At 42.8% G+C, this 17,615-nt stretch overlaps 1 protein-coding gene across 1 annotated transcript in view; it reads right to left on the reverse strand.

Annotated features, from left to right (window-relative positions):
- Window positions 1-2,862: 2,862 nt before the first annotated feature.
- Window positions 2,863-17,615, reverse strand: part of LOC122552257 (protein GPR108-like) — a 51,780-nt gene continuing 37,027 nt past the window's right edge. The window contains exons 17-18 of the mRNA XM_043694945.2: window positions 15,602-15,723; window positions 2,863-5,863 (exon numbers count right to left, since the gene is read on the reverse strand). Of these exons, the coding sequence (XP_043550880.1) occupies window positions 5,776-5,863; window positions 15,602-15,723 (210 nt within the window). The 3' untranslated portion in view covers window positions 2,863-5,775. The remainder of the gene's footprint in view (window positions 5,864-15,601; window positions 15,724-17,615) is intronic.

Genomic DNA, 17,615 nt, shown 5'->3' on the forward strand with positions numbered 1-17,615 from the left:
GCCGAATCTTTAACTTCTTTTCAAGACACATGTAGATAGACTCTTGCTGATCAAGAGGATGAAAGATCATCAGGGAAATGCAGGAATGTACAGTTGAGGTTAAAATCAGATCAGCCATGAACGTACTGAATGATGCAGTGGGCTGGAAGGGCTGAATGGCCTATTGCTGTTCCTTGTTTGTATGTTTCTGTGAAAAGAAAAACGGCCTTGGGTGCTTTTGGAAACAAAAAATTGCAATAGCAAAAAAAAACTGAATCATGGTTTCTGGTGTCAACCAGTCTTTGTTGAAAGGATTTGTCTGTACCAATACAGCTTGGGCGTGTTTGTTTTCGAATGGGGAAAAAGGAGGCAGCTTCAAATTGTCTAAACATTGCAGCACAGTGGATGCCAGATGTGGCAAAGTACTTTAAATTTTCACTCAATGCTTTAATATCGCACTGATGTAAGTTTTTACAAATAATCAAATAATTTGTGAAAATGATACCACACAGCTTCATAGCAGTGTAATCAGACAGAAGTTAACATCGGGCCAAAGGCAGAAGCCTGGGAACAGGTAATCAAAAGCCTGATTAATGATGCAAGTTTTCAGAAGGATTTTTAAAAAGAAAAAGTGGAGAGGTTTGGGGTGGAATGCCCAGTGCTTTGGACTTGGAGGCACAGTAGCCAATGGCAAGATGAAGGTCGGGCAAAAGCTGCAGATAATCAAAAAGGGAAATAGACTCTTCCCTTTCACAGCCAGTCTGCACCACTGTGCTGCGTGGAAGACTCCCACATTCTGTTACTTTCTCTCGAGAGATAGAGAACATGCTGTTGAAAGCTACAACTCTCCAAGAAACTACAACCAAGCAAAAGATTGTAGAGATAGAAGTACATTACTGGACAATAACACAATTAAAAAAAGGGGCCCACCAACTACATCAAGGACATCAATGCAGGTTTACAAACATCACTTCACTTCAGTCCTACAGCATGTTCAAGGTGAAGATATTACAACCCATCCACTGTAGTACACAACACAACTGAAAACATAAGTTGCTGGATGTGGAAAGGTTAATGAACAAAAACATAACTGAGTATTCCAAATCAAATCAGACGGAGGTGGCAGTATACAAGAGGTTATAGGAGTTAAGGCAGCACAGAATACAACCCATTCAGTCTATGCTGGCTTGTATTCCACATGAACTTCTGATCACCCCTCTTCATCTCAACCTATAACCAATTCCAGCTTGCCTTTCTCCCACATGGGCTTAACAAGCCACCCTTTAAATACACTTGTACCACAGGGGGCCCCCAATTTATGAACATTGGGCTTACGAAGACTTGCACTTATGAACACAATGCCGAAGAAGGGTGCAAGTTTGAAGGAATGACATATAATCATTTCCTCTACTTACAAAACAGCAATTTTTTATTGTCCTGCATTATTTTCTGACTAGTGTACAATCAAGCTGTGAACAGACCACCTATATCTGCCTCAACCAATCGTGGCTATAGCATGTTATTGGAGAAAGCAATGGGATAAAGCCAACCTTGGGGCAAACAGATGGTCACCCGGGTGACAATAGTGAACATGAACAATCTGGTTTTATATTACACTTTAAAAACTTTGGTTTATCCAACTCTCAAAATGAGCCTACAGTACAGCTAGACCTTGAAAGAGCTAGAGTAAATAAGACTGCTCTCTACTAAAAAGTCCAACAAAGTAATCAGATTTGATATGCAAACAAAGCTCCAGATGATTTAATACTCAGCCTGTTGCTTAGCAACCATGCGTCATTACAAAAGCAGATCAGGCACCTGTAATGGAAGTGATCATCAATGACCGGCTGTCCTTCAAATAAATTAGTACTCTGCAACACAGCAGAAGATTCAAAACTTTGAACAAAATAGGTTACTCACACAGCACATGGTTTGCTGATAAAGGATCCGTCACATATCGACTTACCTGCATTCTCACAGATACTAATGCTCCAGTGTTTCCAGCATCTGTTTAGTACAGACTTGTCCATAGTTCATCAGGGCTCCAGAATGTGGCTTTTACAGACTGGGTAAGAAGCCTGTCAGACCTTGTCTGAGGTAGACAGAGGAACAGGAGAGTAGCCTCTTTGCTGTTGATCATTAAAATCCAACTGGCTTATTTGAGAAAGAACCCCTATGGCACTTACCGGGTCTGGGATTACACATACCGGGCCAATTCCGGGAATGGTGAGACTGACGTATGAAGAGAGATTGAAGAGGTTAAGATGGTTGCTGCTGGAATTCAGACGAAGAGGGGAGATCTCAGAGACTTATAGAATTCGGACAGGGCTAGGTGGGGTAGATGCAGTGAGGATGTTCCTGATGGTGGGTGCGTCCAGAACCAGGGGTCACACTGAGGATTTGGGGTGGACCATTTAGGACGGAGATAAGGAGACATTTCTTCACCCAAACAGTGGCAAGCCTGCGGAATCCATTACCACAGGAAGTCACTGGTGCCAAAAAACTGAATGTATTCAAGAGGTGGCTAGTTATAGCACTTGGGGCGAATGGGACCTAAGGTTATGGGGAGAAAGCAGGACTTGGCTATTGGGTTGGACAATCAGACAATGATTGTGATGAATAGTGGAGCAGGCTCAAAAAGGCCAATGGCCTCCTCCAGCTCCTATGTTTCTATACATCACTTCTGAACTGCTGTTTGATGCAGCTCTAGTAATCAGTTACCGTATCTTTCCTGTGAGAAAAGGTTAGGGCAGTGACATTCAGACAATGTTAAAAAGACAACTAAAAAAAAAGTACATTTGTGGCTACTTGAAGGAGACAATGGATCAGAAAGAATTGCTCTTTAATAATGAGATATGTAAAAATCAATTCACACAGCCAAAGTTTAAAAAAGTTGGTAATTTGTAACCTTAAGATTTATTTTCAGGGGTAAAGAGGATTAAATTACAGAAGCAGGATGCTTAACACAAAGAAATTCCACTGCCACATCAAAATTTGTGTTTTTAAAAGTAAGATCACACAAAATTTTACGTTTCAAAACTGGAGAGAGTCTAGAAAATAAACTGGTGTGCAGGTTTTGGAATTAAATAAGTTTATTAAATATTAAAAAACAATCAAGCAACTTCTAGACCAGTACTTAAAACGCCACAGTATAACAAGCTATGGATTGGTGTAGTTGAGTGTTTGCTGGTCAGCATAGATACGATGGGCCTGTATCTATGCTGTATGATGCTATGGAAAGCCAGGTACAGGTGTCTCTGAAAGTGAAGCCTATTGTTTAGGTATATTTGGGCAGACAGGGGGAGGGTAGATTTTCCAACTTGATCAGAAGTGATCCCAGGACTCTGAATCCACTTGCCGTTACACAAAAGTGGACATCACTTCTTTCCATAGGATACAACGGATTGAATGAATCAGGTCTCTGAAACTATAAGCCAATCCATAAAGTAAAGTCTTGCCCTGGCTCATGAAGGAACATGATACAACTTTAAATGCATTTCTTCACTCCAGACTTCTGGAAATTTCCAGTGTTGCAGCAACGACACAGGGTCTTAATCTGGTGATTTAGAGCAGAGTTTAATCTTGCTTAAAAATAAAAACTGGTTGCAGCAACAGTGAACCATTTTAAAGCATGAACTTATTTATAAAAAAGGAAATAAATATACAGCTGGTGTCTCTCAATTTTGGGCTTCGAAAAGAATAATTATTTTCCAAGATCAACAGCAAATATGTACAAGCATGTCGGATTAGAAACTGCAGATAACCACAGCACTGATTATTGCTTTGACGTTGTCTCTACAATTCTGCACTGGCTGTTATATAAAGCAAATTGCACCACGAGGTCATCACTGTTCCATATGGGTATGAGACAGGTGTAACAATGCTTGCCATAGACAATAACGATCCTAGCCAGCAAGTAACCATTAAGCCAAACTGCTGGAAAAGGCACTCATGGGATGTTATTTTGTTGAGAACAGGATCTAGTTTGATGGCGATGACCTCTCTTCAACACTGTCCATCCCACAGTCAGACAAGCTGCTCAGTCATTCTCTTGTTTTGGACAAGACTGACCACTCTGACAGCTCAGCCTGTGGGATAGGAGCCCAACAATTAACCATAGAACACAAGAGAGAATGAGACAGAGACAGAGGGGGAGACAGAGGGGGAGACAGAGGGGGAGACAGAGGGGGAGACAGAGGGGGAGACAGAGGGGGAGACAGAGGGGGAGACAGAGGGGGAGACAGAGGGGGAGACAGAGGGGGAGACAGAGGGGGAGACAGAGGGGGAGACAGAGGGGGAGACAGAGGGGGAGACAGAGGGGGAGACAGAGGGGGAGACAGAGGGGGAGACAGAGGGGGAGACAGAGGGGGAGACAGAGGGGGAGACAGAGGGGGAAAACTGGTCTTGAATTGTCTATTTTTTCTAATGCTCGAGAGGGAGACAGTGTCATTCAAACAAAGACAGGCAGAATGAGGAGAGACAGAAAATGAAACTAGAGAAAGAAAGTACCAAAATGAAATAGCTGATTTGAAGAATTCTTCAAGAGTGCCATAATTTGAGCACTGGGAATGCAAATTCAAAAGCATAAAAGCTCTTTTTTAAATATATATCGTACATAGGCTTGTAAGAAAATTATACAACTCTCTATACCCACAATTTCTTTATAAAGATCAATTTTTATACAAATTATTATTATTTCCTCATCAAGTTGGCTCAAACCCTTTTAAAACAGGAAACCCAAATCAGGAGTTCTCCACGATACAGCACTGAAATTATCGAAACAGTAAACACACTACAAAACTGGCCACCTTTAAACCACGCTCTGGAAAATTGGGAATGAAGCAGAGTTCGTACCAATCCAAGGGCTCAGCAAAATGTCACTGCCAAACCAAAATCTTCTGCATTTCACACAAAAAAAAACAAGGTTCTACTCCATTGCAGCGACCCAACTGATTTGCATACCTTCTCCAGCAAACGCATTGGAAAGTCGAAATTCTTGCACAGACACCACTCCATCTCTTTGCCGCCGCCCCCAAAAAAAAGGAATTACATTTTATGAAAAATACCAACAAAAATAGAGTAATAGGGAAAATGGTTGCTGTGTTCTGGCTTGTTTTCCCTACTCCCAGCCATAGAGAGTTGTCACAAATCATGTGCACTCTCACATGAGGCAATGCTGTGTTTCAGTAGAACATGGGCTCTCCACACAGAAATCGTGCCCGCAGATTTGGGTTGGGAGACCAACAAGCCACAGTTCACAGTTCTTCTGAACCAGTCGAGAGAGCTTGGTAACATTATCTGCTCTTGGAAAAAGGGGACAGGACTGACTGGACAGGCCACGGGGGAAGATTATACCACTGCATATTGTGCGTATCTGCAAACTGACTGTAGGTAGAGTGGGCACACAAGCAGTTCATATTTACAAGGTAATTCGAGCAGGAGGACAGTCGCATGGGAAAGCAAACCACAATTTAAAGGGAAAATTAGTTCCCCAAGAATCTGCCTAATCAGAGTCAAAGCTGCTTTCCACCAAAACCAGGAATTTGGTTTTCAAGATTCAGGCAGATATACTCCAGTTTGCTACATTATATAAAGATATACCTTTTTGTATGACATATATACAGATCAGTCAGTCACATTACTTTGCTTAACAGTTTTATAACAGGAATTTCCACTTGCTTGCCAATCCATCTGATCTGTTTGGAATTCCTGCGTTAGTTCCTTCTCCCAATGTCCGTGTGGAGATCAGAGTGGGCCTCTTTTCCTTGGTAACAGTCAATCCTAAATTGCACATGTTCATACTGAGGAATCCCGGATTTGCTCCCTTTCAAAGTTGCTTTTCTTCACTCTGGTCACACTTGCCAGCAAACCCGACTCAGTCACTCTTCAAGAAAGCACATATCAATGAGTGAACACACCATCCAACCAGTTTGTTGACCTACCACTAGAAAGGCTTAAGCATGGTTTGCAGATTAACGTTGACATATTGTTTTTAAACACCATACTTTTATTTTCAAAGCAGTATAAATATATAGCTACCTGCAGCTGTTTAAAAACACAAAGTCACTCCGATAATACGAGGCAGCACTGAAAGGAAAGGTCGCAAAGTAGAGTCTGCGCATGGACCAACACCACGCCTCCAGATGATGGGCAGCATGTAAACAGTAGGAGACAAAGGATAGATCTTTGGGCTGCTGGTGACAATGGTGTCGGAAGAGAACTCATGGCAAACTGCAACTTAAGACCATGCTAAGGAGATCCCACAGAGTTCAGGGGAACGGAAGAGAACGGCACCATCAATGGTGTTAAAGCCTGCTGCAGAGAGACATGGAGAGAGAGTGCGTGATGGTGACAGTCACAAAGGACTGTGACTGATAAAAGCAATTTTCAAAACCACTCAAATTCAATTAAAACAGAATTGATAGAAGCTAGGAAATACCTGAAGATATTTTCGGTTTAGTTTGATAGTAATGCAGAAGGGATGATACTGACCAATGTTGCAGCGTCTGGCACCCCCACCACCCCCACCCCCACCACCAATTTACCTCCTGGGAGTCTCTGTGGGTATATATCATAATCAGATACTGTACTGGGACTACCAAGAGGCAATGTGGACCCACAGCTGGCATCATTCACACCAATGGGAACCCCCCTCTTTCAGCTGTGGTATTTGTTGTTTGGTGTGGCACACTCCAAGCTGTGTGTGTTCCTTCAGGCTGGGTATACCCAGGTCAGTTCAGGGATTGAGCTGGAGTGCTCTCTGTTGACAGAGTTGATGCAAGTATTGGTCAAGGCAGCCACAGAGGCAGTAGCAGGGAGTTCATATAAATCACTGAAGCAACAAGCGTAGTGACTTTTGCATTTTAAGCAGAAGATGATCAAATTTGCTGTACCCATCTTTTTAAGATGGAACTTGGATACATGGAGTAGAATTCACTAGTTTTGGACTACCCTTATCCTTCAGAAAAACCACAGGCAAAAACAAAGTGTTCAGTAATCATTTTAAAATAGCGTTTTCTACAACTCTGTAGTTTTCACTGATGCTCATTTGTTTAATATAATACATGCATACACCCAATTAAGTTTTGTAAAATACAGATTAATTTATCAGGACCTCAGTAAGAATGCCAATGTAAAGGGGAATGATATTATTACTCGACAGGAGGGCGTGCAACATGGGAAGCTAGCAGTTTCATGTTGCTACTCCATGGTAGCAACACAACATTTGGTATACTGCATTCAATTCTGGTCTCCCTGCTTTAGGAAGGATGTTGTGAAACTTGAAAGGGTTCAGAAAAGATTTAGGATGTTGCCAGGGTTAGGACAGGCTAAATAGACTGGGACTGTTTTCCCTGGAGGTGAAGGGATGATCTTAGAGAAGTTTATAAAATCATCAGGGTCATGGATAGGGTGAATAGTCAAGGTATTTTCCACTGGGTAGCAAGTTCAAAACTAGAGGGTATACGTTTAGGGCAAGAGGGGAAAGATTTAAAAAGGGACCCAAGGGGCAACTTTTCTTGCAGAGGGTGGTGTGTGTATGGAATGAGCTGCCAGATGAAGTAGTGGAGGCTGTACAATTATAACATTTCAAAGGCATCTGGATGGGCATGTGAATAAGAGTTTAGAGGGAAATGGGCCAAATGCTCACAAATGGGACTAGATTAATTTAGGATATCTGGTCAGCATGGAAGAGTTGGATCGAAAGGTTGGGTTCTGTGCTATACAGCTCATGACTAAGTGGCATTCACCACCACGCCAAAAAGACGTACTGCCTATCACAAATGCGTAATGGGCTCTTGTATTTCACATCTCATGTCAAGCCAGGTACATCCCAAAGACTAGCTGCTTGTACAGGCAAGCTACTTTTCCAATATCCAAACAGGCTGTGCTTAGAAAACTCTAACCACACTGCCCGATATTAGGTAGGATTTGGCAAATGGATAACATTTGCTGAATACACATGAGCACGTTAAATTGGCTGTCAGTGTAACAGTTATGATCGTCAGTCAGGCAGTGTGACATAATAAGAGGCCTGCTCTAGGCAGACAGAGAACATGTACACGCATAGCACCAATCTCAATTGGACAAAATAGGCAACAGCAATTCTCTCGCTCATTCCTTAGAGAAATGACCCAACCGATCATAAGTCAACATGCCTGGTTAAAATTTAAACAAGGTTTGACAGTTAACTGCCAGTTATCATCTACTGATCTAACAGTCCATTTGCCAACCAGTCTGCATCCTCTTACAAGAATGAAAAATGCTGCTCCTTGTTACTTTGATGTTTGTTGCAAACGTCCCGACTAGTCCAAGACAAAAAGCTTCAAAATGTGTGTCTTTTTTCAGCAAAATTCAATTCTGTACTACATGACAAAAACAACTTTTAGCATGTTGTAAAGCAAGATTAAATTTGAAGTGGATACAAGGCATGAGCAAAGTTCAAGGGCTGCACAGTGGCTCAGAGGTTAGTGCTGCTGCCTCACAGAGCCAGGGACCAGAGTTTGATTCCATTCTTGGACGACTGTGTTGAGTTTGCATGTTTTCCCCATGTCTACGTGGGTTTCCTCCAGGTGTTCCAGTTTCCTCCCACAGTCCAAAGATGTGCAGGTTAGGTGAATTGGACATGCTAAATCACCCGATCATGTTCAGGGATGTGTGCATTAGTCAGGGGTTCAGTGTTGAGTCGGGGAATGGGTCTGTGTGGGTTCTTCTTCAGAGGGTCAGTGTGGACTTGTTGGGCCGAAGGGCCTGTTTCCACACCATAGGGATTCTATTAAAAATATATATATATCTCTATGCAAATTATTATGACTCATACATCCTTTCAATAACTTGACATTGTGTACACATTTGAAAATCAGGGAGAGTGCCTTACAATCACATTGCCAAGAAAGATTCTGGGTGATCCAAGATGGAGGACAGGAAAAGTTTTTGGCTGTGAAACGCTGCTCCTTTTCTGAAGTAATTTAAATGCTGGAGGCGATTTCCTTAAATTCCAGGAGCAGCAATTATTGTTTTATATGCTGTTGCAATTGTTTCAGAACTTTGAAATTCAAAAAAGTCAAAACAACAGCACTTTTAAAAGGGAGAAAGATAGACAAAGGCAGTAAGCACATGGTTTGTAAGGGGGAGAGAGAGAGACAAAAAAACCTATACGCTAATTGAGCACAGCAGTGAATCTGTGCAGTTACTGCCTTTGCTGTTTGAATTCATGTATCGATGGACATTGGACTGTGTCTAGAAAACTTAAACAGCGAGATCAACAACTGATCTTGGAAGAACCTGTTTGGGAGGTGCCACAACACAGAAACATAAGTAAATAGTTTTAAGTATAGCCTTGCTGTAAATCTACAATAGTGAGTAGAGTGGGGGGTTTCTTGATTTTATGTTTTTATTGGGATCTGTCTCCTGATCCTGGAGCAGTGTTTTGTAGAGCAATAAGATGGTGCTATTTTCTGGGTCTGTAGATCGGAAGGAGCAAAATGACTTTTAGTAGAGTGATATACTCTTCTTGTCGGATGTAGGAGTTTCGGGAGAGTTTAAAGGTTATTGAGTATTATATCTAATAAATGTCATTGGTTGCAAATCCTATCATTTCGGATGGATCGGTTGGAACGACAGGTAGAGACAGAGACAATGAGGAATTTACAAGAGCTAGGGGGTGTGATGAATGGCAGTTATAGGAAGGGAAAGCAGCCGCAGATACAGTCAGGTAGATGGGTTAACTCCAAGAAAGGTAGGAGGGTATAGGAGTCTTCTGTGGCTATCCCCATTTGAAACGTGTATGCTGTTTTGAAAAATGTAGGGCGTGATGGACTCTCAGGGGAATGTACCATGAACAGCCAGGTTTCTGGTATCAAGACTGGCTCTAATGTAATGAGGGGTACATCAGGTTCCAAGTGATCAATTGTGATAGGGGACTCTACTCCAAGGTACAGACAGACGCTTCTGTGTCCAGCAGCGAAAAAGCAGAATGGTTTGTTGCTTCCCTGGTGCCATGGTCAAGGACGTCTCAAAGAGGGTGCAGGATGTTCTCAAAGGGGAGATGGGTCAGCAGGAGGTCATTGTACACATTGGTACCAATGACATAGGAAGGGAAAAGATGAGATTCTGAAGGGAGAACATTGAAAGTTAGGCAGGAATTTTAAAAGGAGGTCCTCAAGGGGAGTATAATCTGGATTATACCTGGTACTATGAGCTGGTCAGGGTAGAATAGAAGATTGGAGCAGATGAATGTGTGGCTGAACAGCTTGTGTATGGGAAAAGTATTCACATTTTTGAAACATTGAAATCTCTTCTGGGGTAGAAGGATGGATTGCATCTGAATTGGAAGGGGACTAATATACTGGCAGGAAGATTTATTAGAGCTGCTCAGGAGGATTTAAACTAGTAAGGAGGGGAGAGTTGGGACCCAGGGAGGTACAGAGGAAAGATCAATCTGAGACTGGAACAGTTGAGAAAAGAAGCTAGACAAACATCCAGGGCAAGCAGGAACAAAGCAGAGAACAAGGTAGGGCCGATAAATTAAACTACATTTATTTCATTGCAAAAGGGATGACAGATGAACTTAGGGCATGGTTAGGAACATGGGACTGGGATATCATAGCAATTACAGAAACATGGCTCAGGGATGGACAGGACTGGCAGCTTAATGTTCCAGGATACAAATGCTACAGGAAGGATAGAAAGGGAGGCAAAAGAGGAGGGGAAGTGGCATTTTTGATAAGGGATAGCATTACAGCTGTGCTTAGGGAGGATATTCCTGGAAATATATCCAAGGAAGTTATTTGGGTGGAACAGAGAAATAAGAAAGGGATGATCACCTTATTGGGATTGTATTAAAGATCCCCCCCCCTCCTAAAAGTCAGAGGGAAATTGAGAAACAAATTTGTAAGGAGATCTGTTATCTGTAAGGATAATAGGGTGGTTATGGTAAGGGATTTTAACTTTCCAAACATAGACTAGGTCTGCCATACTGTTAAGGGTTTAGATGGAGAGGAATTTGTTCAGAGTGCACAAGAAACTTTGAGTCTGTGTGGATGTACCTACTAGAGAAAATACAAAAACTTGACCTACTCTTGGGAAATAAGGCAGGGCAGGTGACGGAGGTGTCAGTGAGGGAGCACTTTGGGGCCAGCGACCTTAATTCTATTCGTTTTTAAAATAGTGATGAAAAAGGAGAGACCAGATCTAAAAGTTGAAGTTCCAAATTGGAGGAAGGTTAATTTTAATAGTATTAGGCTAGAACTTTCAAAAGTTGAAAAATGTGGCGCTGGAAAAACACAGCAGGCCAGGCAGCATCCAAGGAGCAGGAGAATCGACGTTTCGGGCACAAGCCCGGAAGAATGGCTTATGCCCGAAACGTCGATTCTCCTGCTCCTCGGATGCTGCCTGGTCTATGTTTTTCTAGCACCACATTTTTCAGCTCTGGTCTCCAGCATCTGCAGTCCTCACTTTCTCCTAGAACTTTCAAAAGCTAATTGGGTGCAGATGTTCACAGGTAAAGGAAATGGAAAGCCTTCACAAATGAGATAACGAGAGTCCAGAGACAGTACATTCCTGTGAGGGTGAAAGGAAAGGCTGGTAGGTGTAGGGAACGCTGGATGACTGGAGAAATTGAAGGTTTGGTTAAGAAAAAGAAGGAATGTCAGGTATAGACAGGATAGGTCGAGTGAATCCTTAGAAGAGTATAAAGGCAGTAGGAGTGTACTTAAGAGGGAAATCAGGAGGGCAAAAAGGGGACAAGAGATAGCTTTGGCAAATAGAGTTAAGGAGAATCCAAAGGGTTTTTACAAATACATTAATGATAAAAGGGTAACTAGGGAGTGAATATGTCTGCTCAAAGATCAGGAAGGCAGCCTTTGTGTGGAGCCGCAGGAGATTGGGGGGAAGAAAGAGGAGATACTAAATGAATATCTTGCATTGGTTTACTGTGTTTACTGTGGAGAAGGACATGGAAGATATAGAATGTGGGGAAATAGATGGTGACATCTTGAAAAATGTCCATATTACAGAGGAGGAAGTGCTGGATGTCTTAAAACGCATAAAGGTGGATAAATCCCCAGGGTCTGATCAGGTGTACCCTAGAGCTCTGTGGGAAGCTAGGAAAGTGATTGCTTGGCCCCTTGCTAAGATATTTGTATCATCGATAGTTACAGTTGAGGTGCCAGAAGACTGGAGGTTGGCTAACGTGATACCATTATTTAAGAAAGGTGGTAAGGACAAGCCAGGGAACTATAGACCAGTGAGCCTGACATTAGTGGTGGGCAAGTTGTTGGAGGGAATCCTGAGGGACAGGATGTACATGTATTTGAAAAGGCAAGGACTGGTTCAGGATAGTCAACATGGCTTTGTGCGTGGGAAACCATGTCTCATGAATTGGATTGAGTTTTTTGAAAAAGTAACAGAGGATTGATAAGGGCAGAGCTGTAGATGTGATCTATATGGACTTCAGTAAGGCATTCGACAAGGTTCCCCATGGGAGACTGGTTAGATCTCATGGAATACAGGGAGAACTAGTCATTTTGAGTCAGCTCTGTATCCAAAGGTAGAAGACAGAGGGTAGTAGTGGAGGGTTGTTTTTCAGACTGGAGGCCCATGACCAGTGAAATGCCACAAGGATCGGTGCTGGGTCCTCTACTTTTGGTCATTTATATAAATGATTTGGATGTGAACATAGGAAGTATAGTAAGCAAGTTTGCAGATGACACCAAAATTGGCGGTGTAGTGAACAATGAAGAAGATTACCTCAGATTACAACAGGATCTTGATCACATGGGCCAATGCGCTGAGGAGTGGCAGATGGAATTTAATTCAAATAAATGCAAGGTGCTGCATTTTGGGAAAGCAAATCTTAGCAGGATTTATACATTTAATGGTAAGGTCCTAGGGAGTGTCGCTGAACAAAGACTTTGGAGTACAGGTTCATAGCGCCTTGGAAGTAGAGTCACAGGTAGATAGGATAGTGAAGACAGCCTTTGGTATGCTTTCCTTTATTGGTCAGAGCATTGAGTATAGGAGTTGGGAGGTCATGTGGTGGATGTTCAAGATGTTGGTTAGGCCATTTTTGAATATTGCGTGTAATTCTGGTCTTCTTCCTATCGGAAGGATGTTGTGAAACTTGAAAACATTCAGATAAGATTTAAGGATGTTGCCAGGGTTGGAGGATTTGAGCTATAGGGAGAGGCTGATGAGGCTGGAGTTATTTTCCCTGGAGCATCGGAGGCTGAGGGGTGACCTTATAGAGGTTTATAAAATCATGAGGGGCATGGATAGGGTAAAATAGACAAAATCTTTTCCCTGGGTTGGGGGCATCCAGAACTTGAGGGTATAGATTTAGGGTGAGAGGGGAAAAGATATAAAAGGGACCTCGAGGCAACTTTTTCCATGCAGAGGGTGGTGCGTGTATGGAATGTGCTGCCAGAGGAAGTGGTGGAGACTGGTACAATTGTAAAATTTAAAAGGCATCTGTATGGATATACGAATAGCAAGGGTTTAGAGGGATGTGGAAAGTGAGGTCTGCAGATGCTGGAGATCAAAGTTGAAACTTTATTGCTGGAACAGCACAGCAGGTCAGGCAGCATCCAGGGAACAGGAGATTCGACGTTTCGAGCACAGGCCCTTCTTCAGGAATGAGCAGAGAGTGTTCAGCAGGAGAAGATAAAAGGTAGGGAGGAGGGACTTGGAGGAGGGGAGTTGGAAATGTGATAGGTGGAAAGAGGTCAAGGTGAGGGTGATAGGTCGGAGTAGGATGGAGGCGGAGAGGTCAAGAAGAAGACTGCAGGTCAGGAAGGCGGTGCCGGGCTGGAGGGATTCGGCTGAGACAAGGTGGGGGGAGGGGGGATGAAGAAACTGGTGAAGTCCAAGTTCATCCCCTGTGGTTGGAGGGTTCCCAGTCGGAAGATAAGACGCTCCTCCTCCGACCGTCGCGTTGTTGTGGTTTGGCGGTGGAGGAGTCCAATGACCTGGTTGTGGTTTGGCGGTGGATGTCATTGGTGGCAGGTCATTGGACTCATCCACCGCCAAACCACAACAACGCGACGGTCGGAGGAGGAGCGTCTTATCTTCCGACTGGGAACCCTCCAACCACAGGGGATGAACTTGGACTTCACCAGTTTCTTCATCCCCCCTCCCCCCACCTTGTCTCAGCCGAAACCCTCCAGCCCGGCACCGCCTTCCTGACCTGCAGTCTTCTTCTTGACCTCTCCGCCTCCATCCTACTCCGACCTATCACCCTCACCTTGACCTCTTTCCACCTATTACATTTCCAACGCCCCTCCTCCAAGTCCCTCCTCCCTACCTTTTATCTTCTCCTGCTGAACACTCTCTGCTCATTCCTGAAGAAGGGCCTGTGCCCGAAACGTCGAATCTCCTGTTCCCTGGATGCTGCCTGACCTGCTGTGCTGTTCCAGCAATAAAGTTTCAACTTTAGAGGGATGTGGGCCAAGAGCTGGCAAATGGGACTAAATCAGGTTGGGATATCTAGTCAGCATGGACAAGTTGGTCCAAAGGGTCTGTTTCCGTGCTGTACATCTCTATGACTCTGACTCTAAGTAGGCTATTCAATCAGGAATGTAATATATCTTTGAAAATGTTATCCAACTTCAGCTCACCTCCCTGCTCTTTCTATCTCACCCTGCAAATATTTCCCCTTTAAGCATTTCCCAAATTCAGCAATATCTTTCAGTTTGGAATCTGCTTCCACTACCCTTTCAGGATGTGCACTCCAGAATCTTAGTTTTCTTAAATTTCAGTTCGGATTAACCATTTATCTAAAGGGATGTTAAAATGTGGGCTAAGTGCTGGATGTAGAGAGAAAAAGAAACAGTTCTCATCATGGGTCACTGGAGTATCTTGATTTAAAACTGATTACAGGAATCACACTAATACATAAGACAGCCAGCTTTTGTTTGGGAGAGATGGTCACAGTGATAATGTCACTGAGGTAGCAATCAAGTAGCCCAGGCTAATGCTATGAGGACATGGGTTCAAATCTCACTGTGGCAGCGCATGGAATTTACTTAAATTCAATTAATAAAATCTAGAATGTAAAGCCAATCTCAGAGTCGGTGCAACATTGAGGGCCAAAGGGCCCGTTCTGCGCTGTATTGGTCTATGATCAATAACGTGACCAAAATTATCAATAGTTGCAAAAACCATCTTGTCCCTCAGGGAAGGAAATCTGCTATCCTTTACTTGCCCATCATCTATTTAGTAGGATGAGGTAGTAAGTAGAATAAAGGAGTTTGTAAGAAACTTTCCAAGCAGCATTGACTATGTTGGGAACAGGTTTACCATCTGATCGGTTTGGTCACCAACATCCAATATCTGCCATCCTTCACCTGCTCTGACCTACACAGGACAGTCACAATGTGGTTCACTCTAAACTGGCACAACATGACACTTCTCTCAAGGGCAATTCGAGATAGATAATAAATGCTGACTTTGACAGCAACATCCGATGACAGAATAAATAAAGAATTTGTCCATATGCTATTTGTGTAAAAAGAAATGTTAATTCTTTTGTCCTCCTGAAAGGGTCCACTGGAATGCCCAGCTGTTGCTACTGATGCAGCAAACGATGTTAGATCAGTTGTTACTGAGAATGCGTCCAGTTACTTACACTTCATCCATCGTGACATCCTCCTCATCCTGAGGGAGCTGTAAGTAGGGGTTGTTGGAGGCTGGCCGAAACTTGTACCCAGTCAGCACAAAGAACACCAGTGTTGACGCCTCTACTAGAAACTGGAATGTTGAAAATAAAACAAAGTCAGAAAATAAAGGACAGGACATAAAATGCCAAACGAGGTTAGAGCTCCTGCTTATGTAACCAGTAACATTTGGCTGAAATCTCTGACTGGCACAATAAATTGAAGACATTCAAGATGTCGGGTGGGAATCGAATTTGTCTTCCATGTTCAATAGCAGTAAACTAGAAAAAAAGAGCACAGCAATTGTCCACAGACTGCACTGTTTCAGAAGACTATCAAAACGAAAAACTGGGATTTTTTATTCAATTAAAAAAAAAAGGTACATGGGCAGGTGCACTCAAACATTTAATGTTCTCCAATAAAATGGCTACTGCACAGAAAATGTGTATGGTGTTCAGCATGGTTTTCTGTGGTATGAAATTGGGATTAAACACGCCAATGAGAATGCCTCATGATTAACTATCTCCAGCTGTACTAATAAAACTGAACCAGATTTCCAGTCAAATATCAAAAAAATCATTAACGCAAGGAAGAAAAATAATGACCCTCTATTACGATGCCCACTTGCAGTGGCTCAGAAAAGATATTTACACTAATGAAATGAATTAGAGAAACTTGAACTAATTTCACTTTGGGGAAATGGTGCTATTTCAGAAACTACTTACACCAGTTTGCCAACTATCCCTAGCTTTTAGTGTAGGGCATTTAGGAATCAAACCAATTGTCAAGGTGTTTCAATAAATAAACCGGTGTTTTCCCAACATTGAAGCGGAATGCAAAAGAACATTTGCCCCACAAACGCTCGTCTTTCCAACACCCCAATGCTCGCAAACAACTGCCCTATCTGACAGATTTTATTAAAATGCTTATTCCTTGCACAGAGAGGGGTTGCTCCTAATACCCGATTTAAATGCATTTCTCAGACACATATGTGCTTAATTTCTAGTGCTATAGTCCCACAAATTTTAAAGTGATATTCTGGGTTCAACGTATTTCAGATTTGCGCTTCAGTAAGGCCTTTGATAAGGTTCCACGTGGTTGCTCTTGAAAGTTAGATCGCATAGAATCCAGGATGAGCTGGCAAATTGGAGACAAAACTGGCTTGATGTTCAGAAGCAGAGGGTAATAGTGGAAGGATGCTTGTCAGACTGGAAGCCTGTGACTAGTAAAGTGCCTCAGGGATTGGTGCTGGGCCCATTACTGTTTGTTATCCATATCAAATGATTTGGATGAGAGTGTACAAGACATGATTAGTAAGTTTGCTGATGACACTAAAATAGGCAGTATCATGGATAGTGAGGAAGGTTATCAGAAATTGCAGCAGGACCTTGATCAGGTGGGGAAGTGGGCTGACAAATGGGAGTTTAATATAGATAAGTGTGAGGTCTTGTATTTTGGAAAGTCAAGTCAAGGTGGGAGTTTCATAGTGAATGGTAGAGCCTGGAGTATATTGGAACAAAGATCTTGGAGTTCAGGTTCACAGTTCTCTGAAAGTGGAGTCACAGGTAGACAGGTTTTTTGGCACACTGGCCTTCATCAGTCAGGGCACTAAGTTCTGTTGCAGTTGGACAGAATGTTAGTAAGGCCGCACTTGGGAGTATGGTGTTGAGTTTTGGTCACCTTGTTACGAGAAGTAATTTACAGGGATGTTGCCAGGACTCAATGGTTGGAGTTAAATGGAGAGGTTGGACAAGCTAGGACTTTTTTCTTTACAGTGTAGGATACTGAGGCGTGGGTGGGGGCGTCTTATAGAAGTGTATAAGATCACGAGAGGCATGGATAGGGTGAATGCACTCAGTCTTTATCCCAGGTTTGGGGAAATCGAGGACTAGAAGGCATCAGTTTCAGGTTCGAGGAGCAAGAATAAAAGGGAACCTGAGGGGGCAACTGTTGTACACAGAGGGTGATACACATTTGGAATGAGCT

The sequence above is a fragment of the Chiloscyllium plagiosum genome, unplaced genomic scaffold (genome assembly GCF_037043375.1).
Source record: "Chiloscyllium plagiosum isolate Xiang-an unplaced genomic scaffold, Cpla_swu_hap1 HiC_scaffold_45, whole genome shotgun sequence".
NCBI lineage: Eukaryota > Metazoa > Chordata > Chondrichthyes > Orectolobiformes > Hemiscylliidae > Chiloscyllium > Chiloscyllium plagiosum.